General features: G+C 36.7%; 1 protein-coding gene across 4 annotated transcripts in view; it reads right to left on the bottom strand.

Annotated features, from left to right (window-relative positions):
* PEX1 (peroxisomal biogenesis factor 1) overlaps positions 1 to 12,537 on the bottom strand; it is a 73,102-nt gene that overhangs the window by 27,664 nt on the left and 32,901 nt on the right. For all 4 annotated transcript variants that reach the window (XR_003795219.1, XM_029233385.1, XM_029233384.1 and 1 more), the window contains exons 11-17: positions 12,270 to 12,366; positions 10,691 to 10,861; positions 8,697 to 8,851; positions 6,360 to 6,549; positions 5,761 to 5,927; positions 4,119 to 4,253; positions 1,016 to 1,080 (exon numbers count right to left, since the gene is read on the bottom strand). Coding sequence is in view for 3 of the 4 variants with exons in the window: in XM_029233385.1 (XP_029089218.1) it covers positions 1,016 to 1,080; positions 4,119 to 4,253; positions 5,761 to 5,927; positions 6,360 to 6,549; positions 8,697 to 8,851; positions 10,691 to 10,861; positions 12,270 to 12,366 (980 nt within the window). In the remaining variant the exon portion in view is untranslated. The remainder of the gene's footprint in view (positions 1 to 1,015; positions 1,081 to 4,118; positions 4,254 to 5,760; positions 5,928 to 6,359; positions 6,550 to 8,696; positions 8,852 to 10,690; positions 10,862 to 12,269; positions 12,367 to 12,537) is intronic.

Below are 12,537 nucleotides of genomic sequence, written 5' to 3'. Positions count from 1 at the left end.
TTTGAAACACTGCAATCACTATGTATGGCCTGACATATGGCCAATTATCAAAAATGTTCCAGGTGTGCCTGAAAAGAATGTGTATTCTCCGATTGTTGGGTACATGTTCTAAATATGCTTACATCAACCTTGCTGAATATGTTGTTTACATCTTCTAAATGTTTACTATTTTTTTAAACTATTTTTTCACTAACTAATTACCGAGAACTGTGTTAAAATCTTCTACTATGAAGGTGGATCTGTCAATTTCTCCTTGGAGTTCTATAAATTTTTGCCTTAAATATTTTGAAGTTACAGTATTAGATACAAATAATTTTATAATTGTAATATATTTCTGGTAAATTGAACCTTTTGTCAATATGTGGTTGACTGTCTTTACCTGTAATAGGCTTTTCTGGTAATATTCTTTTCTTAAATTGGGTGGTAGCAATACAAGAGTTCATTTTATTATTCTTTAAAATATATATGTACATTATATATATTCTCCTAATTGCATATTTTATAATAAAATTTTAGTGGAATGGAACAAAGTAGCTCTTTCATTTAGAAGCTTCCTGTAATCCCATCACATTTAAGTAATTTTTTTACTCTTAAATATTAGCTTCTGTATTCATATGTATTTTTATATAAATGCAGTAATAATTATACTCTATTTTAATTACATTGACCACATGGAATCTTAATTTATAAAAGAGATAAACTGGGGTAATTATGTGCTTCATATACTTTGAGAATCCTTGAGTAACCACTTATGATTCCACTTTCAGCATTTCAGAAATATTTCTATTGTAAATATAAAACCAAATAATTTCCAAAACTTAATATCAAAAATGTTTTATATTTAAGTGGTATTTGGTAAAACAGTGAATTTTTGTTCTTCAGTTTATTAATAACCCACATAAATCACAGGTTTCAAACATCAGTTTTTCATAAAAACAACTGAAGACCAAAAAGCATTGACTGATAAATAACCACAGAGCCAGTTACTTTAAAAAAACATTCACTGGTAACTAACCTAATAAAAATATCCCGTACAGCTTGTTCACTTGCTCCAATATATTTGCTGAGTAACTCTGGTCCCTATTAGGTAAAATAAAATTAAATTAGAATTCATTCAAAACTATCTAAAAACAAAATATACTTTTTGTTCATGACTAAGTCTAAATGCAATATTAGAAAAATTTTAATATAATTAATGGACTTCTCTGAACTACATTTAAAAAATTAATGTGGCTGGACTAAATATCATACCACAAGTTCTATACCTGGTGTTTCCTTTGCTTAGAACATTTGTCCCCAGATAGTCTCATGGCTCATTGCTTCATTTTATTTAGATCTCTGACAACATGCCACATCCTCAGAAAGGCCTTGTCTGACAAACCCATCTATGACTCACTCCAGTTACTTTACACCTCCTTCCCTTGACTGTTTTCCTACCTAGTACCTACCACCACCTGACAGTATATTATACATTGAATGTGTCTGTTTATTGTCTCCCTCCCTCCATTAGTAGAATATAAGCTCCGAAAAGGCAGTTTTGTTCATTACTGAATCCCCAGTGCCAAAAACAGTGCCTGCTACATAATAAGTACTGAATAATTATTTGTTTAGTAAGGTAATGAATGGTTTAAAAAGGGAAAATGTTCCATTTATCTCAAATCTTTGGAGACTCCAAAAAATATGTAATGTGACATGAATTACTGTAATTAGCATCTTCAGTAACTGAAACCAATTTATTTGCTCAGAAGTTGAAGAATATATCATTTTTTCTAAAAGTCAACTGACGAAACTTTCAAAACAAACTTTACTACATATAACAATATCAATAATGAGGACGGTCTTTCCTTAAATTGGGATATTTTAAAAAACTGAATAGGCCCTAAAGTGATCTCCAATGAAAAATCATTACCTTAAAAAGACCAAAAAGTGATCAGGATATGTGACCAAAATAAAGAATTTCTAATACTCAGCCATCTAGGTAGCTATTAATATACTAGTATTTGATTATACTTCTCAGTATAGTCAGAGAACTACAGAGGATGGAACAAGAAACAACTAAGGCAAAATATTAGGAAAAAGGCAACATACTGGTGTCAGTGAAAGGGCTGTCTTTGATACATGCCTCCTAGGATCCACCCAGACCTACACAGCCTCAACTCTCTACCGAAACCTGTGCATTGAGAACTCATCCCAAATGTGATTTGAAGATTTACTAAAGGGAAGAGATAAGATGTCCTCCCTAATGGAACAATCTAAAATACAACAATATTTGCAAGTGTTAATCTTGAAAATTATATGTAAAAAAAAAAAGTAAAACTACATTCTAGTGACAAGTAAAAAAGAAGAATATGGTCATAGTTATTCCAAATTCCAAAAAAAGAAGATAGGAAAATTTAAAAGTTATAGCTCTCCATCAATGCCAGGATACCCACATAACCAGCGCAGAAAATCTCATGTGATAAAAAGAGGGTAGGCATAACCCAACTGCAAATTAATAAACTGGCTTTCAGATTATAAATCAATTTTGAATAAGTTTACAATACAGGTTTCCCTCACTTTTTGAAGTTTGCTTTACACTACTTCACTTTTATTAAAGACCTACATTAGTAACTGTTTTCGCTAACAAAGAAATCCAAAGAAAATTGTTCACGTTTATGAAAAAGGGTGAAAAGTGAAAAGCATTCAGTGTTTGTCCCGCTGTGAGCTGTTGGAGAGGCAGAACATACCCCAGCGGCAACAGTGGCGCCACCAAGCTTCTTTCTAGGGAACTACACGCAGCATCAAGCCATCATAGTTTTGAACTGTGTCTGGGAGCATCTGTGCTTTATCTCGATTTATTTTGTTCATCCATTAGCAAGGTGTGTCCAATTGCTTCTCTGTTTTCTACCATTTCAGTTTACAGTAATGTTTCATAGAAACACTCTACTTCCGGATGGTGGGGGGAAATCTGCATATGATTACTTTGCCTTGAAATGTAATCACTCTTTGGCAAACAAATATTGCTGGGGTGCTGAAGCTGTACAGATAAGACAGCACATCCCAGACCATAATGACACACCAGTGGTGGAGTGTGAAGCAGTACCCAAAATGATCTGCTAGCATGTCCTTTAATGACCATACTCACCCTATATCTGAAAAAATTTAACTTGGTGTGACACAGCAAGGGTGAAATATAGCCAACAAATAAAAACCCCAGCTTCCTGCCTTAGTGTGGTCTCCAGCCCCTAGTCTTCTAGGTTTTCTTCCCCCTTCAAGTTTGCTCTTTTATCTGATTATTTAGGCATAATTCTATTTTATAATGCATGAAGATCTGCCTTAAGCAAGAACATAATAAGCCCTACAAAAGAGAGATGCCTCATTATTCAATTTCCCACACAGTTTAACTAATAGATGGATCACTGCTCCTACTAGTTTTCCAAATATGAGATTAACCCACTATCAAGAAACATAAATGGTGTTGGCGAGGATATGGAGAAATAGGTATACTCACTCACACACTGCTGGTAGGAATGTAAAATGGTGCGGTCCTCAAAAACTTACACATAGAATTACCATATGACCCAGAAATTACACTCCTGGGTATATATGTATTCCAGAGAAATGAAAACATATGTCCACATAGAAATTTATACACAAATGTTTATAGCAGCATTATTCATAACAGCCAAAAAATGGGAACAACCCAAATGTCCACCAGTGATGAATGGATAAACCAACTGTGGCATATCCACACCACCTTAAAAAAGACTGAATATCATCCCGCCATAAAAAGTACTGAACTACCGAGGCATGCTACAACTTGGATGAACCCTGAAAACATTATGCTAAGTGAAAGAAGCCAGACACAAAAGGTGACATATTGCATGATTTCTTTTATATGAAATAGCTAGAACAGACAAATCCATAGAGACAGAAAGCAGATTAGTGGTTGCTAGGGGCTGGGGGAAGGAGAATGGGCTGAAAAAGTTTTGCAACTAGAGAGAGGTGCTGGCTACACAGCATTGTGAATGCACTAAATGCCACTGAACTGTACACTTTAAAATAGTTAATTATGTAAATTTTCCCTCAACTAAATAAAAAAGAAAAAAGAAGAGAAAAAAGATAAATGCCAAACATACCTTGACACTAATAAAATTCATTCCACTCTCTCGCGCAATTACTCCAGCTAGTAAGGTTTTTCCTGTTCCAGGAGGACCATACAACAGCACTCCTGTCCTTTGTCGTATGGGCAAGTTTGCAAATAATTCTGGGTACTGAAAGAAAAATATGACAAAGAGCTCAACTCTAAAACAAATGACTAAGCAGTGGTCAAAGTTCAATGTATAGAAAAAAGTACTTGGGTGGTAACAATGGCCATCTTTATGACAGTACAATGATAGAAAAAAACATTCCTACTCAGAATAATAAATGAACTCAAAGGAACTACCACAGATTTTTCCCAATTGGACCATGGAATACATTCCACATAAAAAGCATATAAATGCATCAGAACTTCTTTCCATTTTTTCCTGTTTTTTTTTTTCCAAACATTATAATAGTACTACATTAAGAAAATAAAACCCAACCTTTTAATAAGTATACTGCCTTCCACTTGTATGGTTCATGGGGCAAGTTATGACAGCTATGTATATTCAAATATATTCAATCAAAGAAAGAAAATAAATAATAGAGAAGCATGTGTAATTATAATTGACAGTAAAATCTCCCAAGAGTCTCAATGCTGAACAAGTAACTGACTGCTTCTAAATTATCTTCTAAATCACCAGCTTCTCAGCAAGAAAATTTTTTGAACAGGTGAGCCAAACATCAGGCTACTGTCAGCAATCTCCTAGTCTCCTCTATTAAGTACACCTATTTAGTCCCACGTGTTGACAAAATTTCAACCTCATCTCGACCTCCATTCTAATCTGAAGGAGGCCCCAAAGTCAGCACTTACGCAGATGGCCTCACGTACCTGGCCCGGGATGTATCTGGATACTGATGTTTGGTGCCCAGACCCAGCATTTGGGGTCATAATCCGCAGGCAAGTACTTCCCACGCCCCTGTTCTCCCAAACAGGCTTTAACCCCCAGTCCTGGGCTGCACTCAGTATGTCCCAGGCCCCACCAGACAGTTCCCAGGACTGTCTGTAACTGAGGTCCTTACATGTAACTGAGATCCTTACCCATTTCTTTATCTCTTTGGATGGGCCCCTGATCTCATGCAAAGATCCTTTTCTCTCAGGTTTCTGATTCAAACACACCACCTCCTAGATTCTACTTTTGATCTTCTATTTAGAACAATCTACAACTGCCCCCTCTATCCTGCTGTCTGCCTGGTCTATGCTGCCTGCTAACTCTGCCTTTCTAGACTGGCACCCAGAGTCTAGAAAACTGGCTTAATCCATCAGCTCTGTGGATCTAAATGACTCTCCCACCTGCCAGTTTATTCCTATCTGTTTCTGCTCAACCCTAGCTGACAGTTCATTTGCTTTAGTACAACCTGGACGATTCAAGAAAAACACAAGAACTCTGAAATTCACCATCAAAATGTGTTTACTATAAATATCACCTCAGCTTTCTTTCCAGGCAAGGAATATATCAGATACTTTAAAAATCTGTTAGAGCGCCAAAAATAGGACTGGACATTTACTTGGTAATAATAAATACTTGTTGGACCAAATGGAAGCTGGGCAAGCAAACATATACAGCCAGAACCGATGGATGACTCAGTGGTTCTTCTGGCAGTTGGTAGTGCTTGGTTTGGTTGTTTTTTAAGTACCTTGGCTGGTAACTGGATAGTGTCCACAAGTATCTGCCGAACTTCATGTAATCCTCCAATCTTATCCCAGCCCAGGTCCCTAGGGTTATGCAGGTCGACATTTCGCAGAGACACAGGAATAAATCCTCGGAGAGCCTTTCGCAAGTCCAATGTTGTTAAAACTAATTCTGTTTAAAAATAAACAAAACTTTTGGTAGTCCTATTTGTATATGAATTTTCAAAACATACTGTCATACAGTTGACTTCTCTTACCCATTTTCCCCTCCCTTACCCCTTCCACTCTAGTAACCACCACTCTGTTCTTTGTATCTACGTGTTTATGTTTAGTTTGGTTTGTTCATTTATTTTATTTTTTTGTTTTTTATGTTCCACATATGAGTGAAATCATGTTATTTGTCTTTCTCCGTCTGATTTCACTTAGCCAATCTTAACTCAATTAAAAAAAATGCCATCAATTTAGCTGGAAATGCCAATTTTCTACTCAAATAGCTGCTTATTTGAATACTAAAATGGATATATTTAATTCTTACCTTACTACAATTACACTTCTCCACGACGGAAAGAAGAGTCCAAATTTTGGGTTTAACAGTAAAACTTACCTTCCCTGGTGGATATACTCTGATAAGAGAGACAAGAATGTATCGCTCGATCCATAAGCACTGTAAAATCTCTAGCCACAAACCCTTCAGTTTCTTTTGCTATACACTGCAGATCAAGATCAGTGAACTTGTTCATATCACAGTCTAGTTTATTTTTTATTACATTATACAGAATTTCACATCTTTGATCCTAAAGAAAAAAACACAAAATTCAAATTTATAGTTTTACTCAAGTGCAAATTTTTGTACATGTATTTTGAGAAATATCAGGTTGACAGAAAGCAGATTGGTGTTTGCTTGCAGGTGGAGTGGGGGAGGGATGATTGCAAAGGGGCAGTAGGAAACATATGGGAGGGATGGAAATGTTTGCTACTTTAATTGTGGTGATGGTTTCATGGTGTGTGTGTGTATATATATATATATGTTAAAACTCATCAAATTGTACACTTTAAATAGTGAGTATGTTGTCTTCAATTACACCTTAATAAAGTTGTGAAAAAAAAAACCACATTCATAATGATTGCTCTCTTTCTCCAGTAAGAAGATTTTTATTTTGGTTCCTTTAAGGGTTGTTATTCCTATAAAACATAATTCTAAAAACACATTCAATGACCAATACCACTACCATTCTGTTATGCTTAATAACAGGTGTATTTTTATTCTTCAATAACAGTTAATTAGTACAGGGTCTGAATATTTAGAGTAGACGTAAGAATTTTAAACAAGAAGTTAAAATATGCTTGCCTGTCCCAGAACATTCTTTTTGAGCGTGCTGCCACTAAAACCATCAGGATTGAAGTCCCCTGAGGAGATGATGAGCTGTATGTGCTTGTATACATTTGGTCTTTGTCTTGCTTCTGGCACAGATCTCCTAAAACCCTTAAAATGTCCTAATGATAAGAGTGATAAAGGTGTCTTGACATTAATAACAAACCCCTTTTAGCCTCACCTGAGTTTACGTTAATGAGGTGACTTTTGGAAAGCACCTAAGTATGGGGGCTGGTTGCCAGGGGAACCAACCTTGACTAGAGGATTGAAACTTTCAGTCCCACCCCCTGATTTCCAGGGAGGGGAGAGGGACTGAAGGCTGAATCAATGACAATGGCCAGTGCTTTAATCAGTCATGCCTATGTAACAAAGCTTCCATAAAAACCTAAAAGGACGGGGCTGGAGAGCTCCCAGGTTGGAGAACCAGAACACTTCCATGTGCCACCGGGCCAGGCCCCAAACTCCACAAGGACAGAAGCTCCTTTGTTTCGGACTCCATCCTATGTATCTTTTCATCTGACTGTTGATTTGTACCCTTTAATATTCTTTGTAACAAACTGGTAATCTAGTGAGTAAACTAGTTTCCCAAGTTCTGTGAGTTGTTCTAGCAAATTAATTGAACCCAAAGAGGGAATAGTAGGAACCTCTGACTTATCACCAGTCAGAAGCACAGGTAACATTGGCATCTAAAGTGGAGGGCTGTCTTGTAGAACTGAGGCCTTAACCTGTGGAATCTGATGCTCTCTCTGGGTAGTGTCAGAATTGAGCTGAATTGCAGGACACTCAGTTGGTGTCCAAAAATTGCTTGATGGTGTGGGGAAAAAACCCACATGTTGGAAATGGGTGCCAGAGTCATAATGGGTACAGAATATTAGTGCTGGTAAAAAAAAAAAAACAGTTTAGTCAGTAAAATTTTTAAAAGAAGAAATGCTTAAAAAAAGGTAAATATGTGAGGTGATGGATGTGTTAATTAACTTGATTGTGGTAAAGATTTCACAATGTACATGTATAGCAAATCATCATGTCATACACTTTAAATATATATAATTTTACTTATCAATTATATCTTACTAAAGTGGAAAAAAAATTCTAATTTCCATAGTGTATTTACAGATTTTACCAATGCGAAATGAAGCAGTTCAGAATTTTTAGGGTTTTTGTTTCTTTTTAAATGGAATAAAAAAAGAAAATAATGAAAAAAAAATGCTGTTTTATAAAAAGACATTTCCTTGGAAAGTACCTGGTAATATTTCGGATGGTTACAAATGAAAATTGTGCATCTAATAGCAAAACATTCACTGAAGGTCGATTTTTAAGAACCCTTAAGATCACTAACATAAGCATTACTTTAAAGCCATAAATCATGAATAAAATTGAAAAATATGTAATTTATATAAAAAGTAACATATGGGAATTCCCTGGCAGTCCAGTGGTTAAGATTCCACACTTCCACGGCAGGGGGCATGGGTTCAATCCTTGGTTGGGAAACTAAGATCCTGCATAACACAAAGCACAGCCAAAAAAAAAAAAAGGGACATATTTCAATAATCTTCACAAGTAGTATGTTACCTGGTCAGGAGGTTGAATATGCTGGACACACTGAAATATGTGAACTCCTTGAGCAGAAACAAGTAAAGGATGTAGAGAATGTTGAGACTGGCTTGTAGCAATCAGTGCCACCAAACTTCCCATGGAAATAAACTCTTTCACCACATCGTTCAAAGCTAGAATTAAGTAATATAGTGTAAAAACTTAGTACACAAAAGCATGAAATTTTAAAATCATACATTCATTAAAAATAATAACCTAAACTTGAGCTTTAAGGTGGAGTATGAATGGAATGGCTCCTCTTTACCGTTTAAAAGTTAAATCTTCCATTCATTCATCAGTTTATCTACTGAGGACCTAATATTGGCCAGGCTCTAGTCAATCTAATGAAGGTATAGTAAGCACTGTAAACTCTGTACACTCAGAACAATGCCTAGGTGAGGTTCCTTCATCTAGATCTTATTAAGTAAATGAAAAGGGGTCTCTGAAATAAATATTATAGAAGGATGATAATAGAACACAATATGGAACTTTAAGTAAGCAAAATACAGCTCATATTCCTATGACTTCCTGAACAATCTCTTTCTACCCTAGCTTTTGCAAGGTTTGGCTGGCATGAGGTTAGAACTGAAACAGGCATTAATAACATATATCTGAGTCCTGACCTAGAAATCTGCAGCATTCCCTTAAATACTAGACTAACAAGTCTTGCAGATGCTACAGGATTCCCAAATGTGAGATTAACACCAGTTTACGGTAACTCAAGCCACTGTGGTTGCATTTTTTATCTATTTCACCTCTTAAGAACCTCGAGGCAGCAGAAGACTGCAAAATCCTCCAACCCCCACCCTGGTCCCACCCTCTCCTTGAACCCTAAGCTCTAGGCAAAGGAGTATTTTCTAACATACTGTGATTTCTTCTACCTCTGTACCTTTGCCTGTGGACCACACTTCCTTTGCATCTTCATTAGCCTGAAACTGTTCCATACTAACTTCTACTACTCCATCAAAACTCATCTCAGGGGGCTTTCCTGGTGGTGCAGTGGTTGAGAATCCACCTACCAATGCAGGGGACATGGGTTCAATCCCTGGTCCGGGAAGATCCCACATGCTGCAGGGCAACTAAGCCCCATGCGCTACAACTTACTGAACCTGTGCTCTAGCACCCGCGAACCACAACTACTGAGCCCATGTGCCGCAACTACTGAAGCCCATGTGCCTAGAGCCTGTGCTCCACAGAGAGAAGCCACTGCAATGAGAAGCCTGCACACTGCAACAAGGAGTAGCCCCCACTCGCCATAACTAGAGAAAGCCCTTGCACAGCAACAAAGACCCAACACAGCCAAAAATAAATTTAAAAAAAAACAAAAAAAACTCATCTCAGTTATGAACTCCCCCTAAAAGACCCTGGTAATTTCCCATACCACCCTCAATTTAGTGTATGTGCTCCTATCACACCCTGTACATACTTCTAGGAGAACATATGCTACCTACCTCCTAGTTGTGTCATCCCGGACAAATTACATAATATTTGAATTTCCGTTTACTCACCTGTAAAACCAGGAGAATATCTGCATGTAGAGTACAAAGCAACCCCTAGCCCCGAAAGGGCAGTCAATGGTAGCTATCATTATGACTATCAGTCTTCCGTACTAACATTGTACTTGTTTACTTTTATTTCCTCTCCAAGACTCTGAGAATATAGACTGTGCACAGAAATATTTGTCAAATGAACAAAACAAGAGTAAATCTGTACAATTCAGCAATTTCTAATAAGTGGAGGAGAATGAAAAGGCCCCGAAGACTAATGATGAATTCGTAGAATTTTCACACTGCTCTGACTCTACTGATTTTGCTAATACAGAGCAACCTTAGAATGCTACCAGAGGCCTCAAAAGCAACACATTACATAGCACATATTCTGTTCTCTAAAGAGAGCAGATTTACTACGAAGACTGGAAATGCTGTCTGATAAAGACAAGGGCCTGCAGCCAGTGAATGAACGCGTTACGTTACCATGTGCGAGCCTCCGGCTCTGCACAGCCTCAGGACTGTGCTCGTGTTCTGGAAGAGCAGGCAGGCCAGCAACGAGATCCAGGTCATCCAACAGGACAACAGAAGGCTGCCGCCACACCGCCTCTGAGAAAGCTGCCTCTAGGGCTTTCTGTATGTTTTCAAGCCTTTTTCCTTAACACAGAAGATATGAAATAGTTTTACTGTTATTTGAGGGCTGGGAAAGGTCAGGCTGCCATTGAAAGCATTAGAAAAGCTCAATATTGATTTGACTATGAAAATTCAATCAATACAATATTTCGTTATATATATATATACCAATCACTAAAATCTGTTAATCACTAACATGGTTTAAATAATACAGCCTCAAAGGACTAAGTACTGAATTTTATAAAACTGAAAAAAGGAATATGCTACTATAATTTCTATACATATGTATTTATTTATCCTTGCCTCATTCCACGGAGAATTTCAGATGGCTTACAACAAAACAGTAAAATAAAAGCAGGATGTGGGAAAATACAAATGAAAGCAGGGGATCACAAGTCAGATAAAATCAAACACAAAGGTAGCCACCTAGAGATCCTAGAATTGCTATATTTGAATCATTAATTTGGCTTCAATCATCCTGGTGAATTACAACTTAATTTTCAAAGAACAGAGAACATACCAATTCATAAACCAATATAAAGAGTTCCTGTTACTTAGTTCTCAAACAAAATTTTCACATGAGGCTTCAAGCAAGACTCTAAAGAGATGGACAATGTCTCTGAAACCACATTTATAGAATATGAAGTAATGGGTTTTCAAAGGCCATTTCTTAGTTTCCTATCATATACTATATTAAAAAGCAGAATATAATGACTAGCTGGGACTAATATGGTAGTGGTAGCCAAGGGAGGAAAAATTAACTACTCAGTAAAATATTTCTGATTTTTAAAAAACTGAATAGATAATATAAATGTCAAAGATTTTCAAAAGTACAAGTGTACAGCTGACCCAGGAGCAACATGGGTTTGAGCTGTGCAAGGCCACTTATATGTGGGTTTTTCCAGCAGTAAATACCACAGTGCTGTACCACCCAAGGCTGGCTGTGGACACAGAGGGACCACGTATACAGAGGGCTGTGACTCTAAGTTACACAAAGAACTTTCGTTGCATAGAGGCTGGCACCCAGTCTCCTCTTTGCTGTCCCTAGCCACCCACTTTCCCTCCCCTGAGGTAGCCACCCTACGAGTTTCCCAAAGCAAGTCAGAGGTAATCTATACCCATTAGAGTATATTCTAGATACTAACTTTCTCAGAGTGGTGTAAGTTGGAATTTTCAGGAATATAGTCTACAAAGAGTTTTGGCTAGGAAAAAAAAAAGGCCTCCATCAAATATGGAGAGTTTTAAAATTTTTATTAGAAACACTAAAAACATTCGAAAGCCAGATTTAAAATTTCTAAGTAATTTTAATGACTAAATGACCAACAGAAAAGTTAAAGATTAGGTATTTGTATTTATTAGATTACCAGCATTAAATAGTAACATTTCTTTCTACCAGAAAAAAGATTTATGTAGAGTATTACCATATTCATACCTCGTAAAGCTTTACAGTCAACTATTTCCACATGGGCATCCAATAAGTTAAATGCTTCTTTACAGACTGCCTTCGCTAAAGTTGATTTTCCACTCCCCTAGAAAATAATTGCTTAAATTAGAACTCTCAATATATTCAGTCACAGAAATAGCCTCTGTCACTGTGATAACCACCAAGATTCAGCCTCATCAATCAAGTATATACTACACAATGTTATATAACAATTACATCTCAATACGGCCGGGGAAAAAAAGAAAATCCACATCCC

The sequence above is a fragment of the Monodon monoceros genome, unplaced genomic scaffold (genome assembly GCF_005190385.1).
Source record: "Monodon monoceros isolate NGI ecotype Baffin Bay Population unplaced genomic scaffold, NGI_Narwhal_1 Super_Scaffold_2, whole genome shotgun sequence".
NCBI classification, from domain to species: domain Eukaryota; kingdom Metazoa; phylum Chordata; class Mammalia; order Artiodactyla; family Monodontidae; genus Monodon; species Monodon monoceros.
Note: the sequence above shows the minus strand (reverse complement) of the source record. Positions and strands in the feature narration are given on the sequence as shown.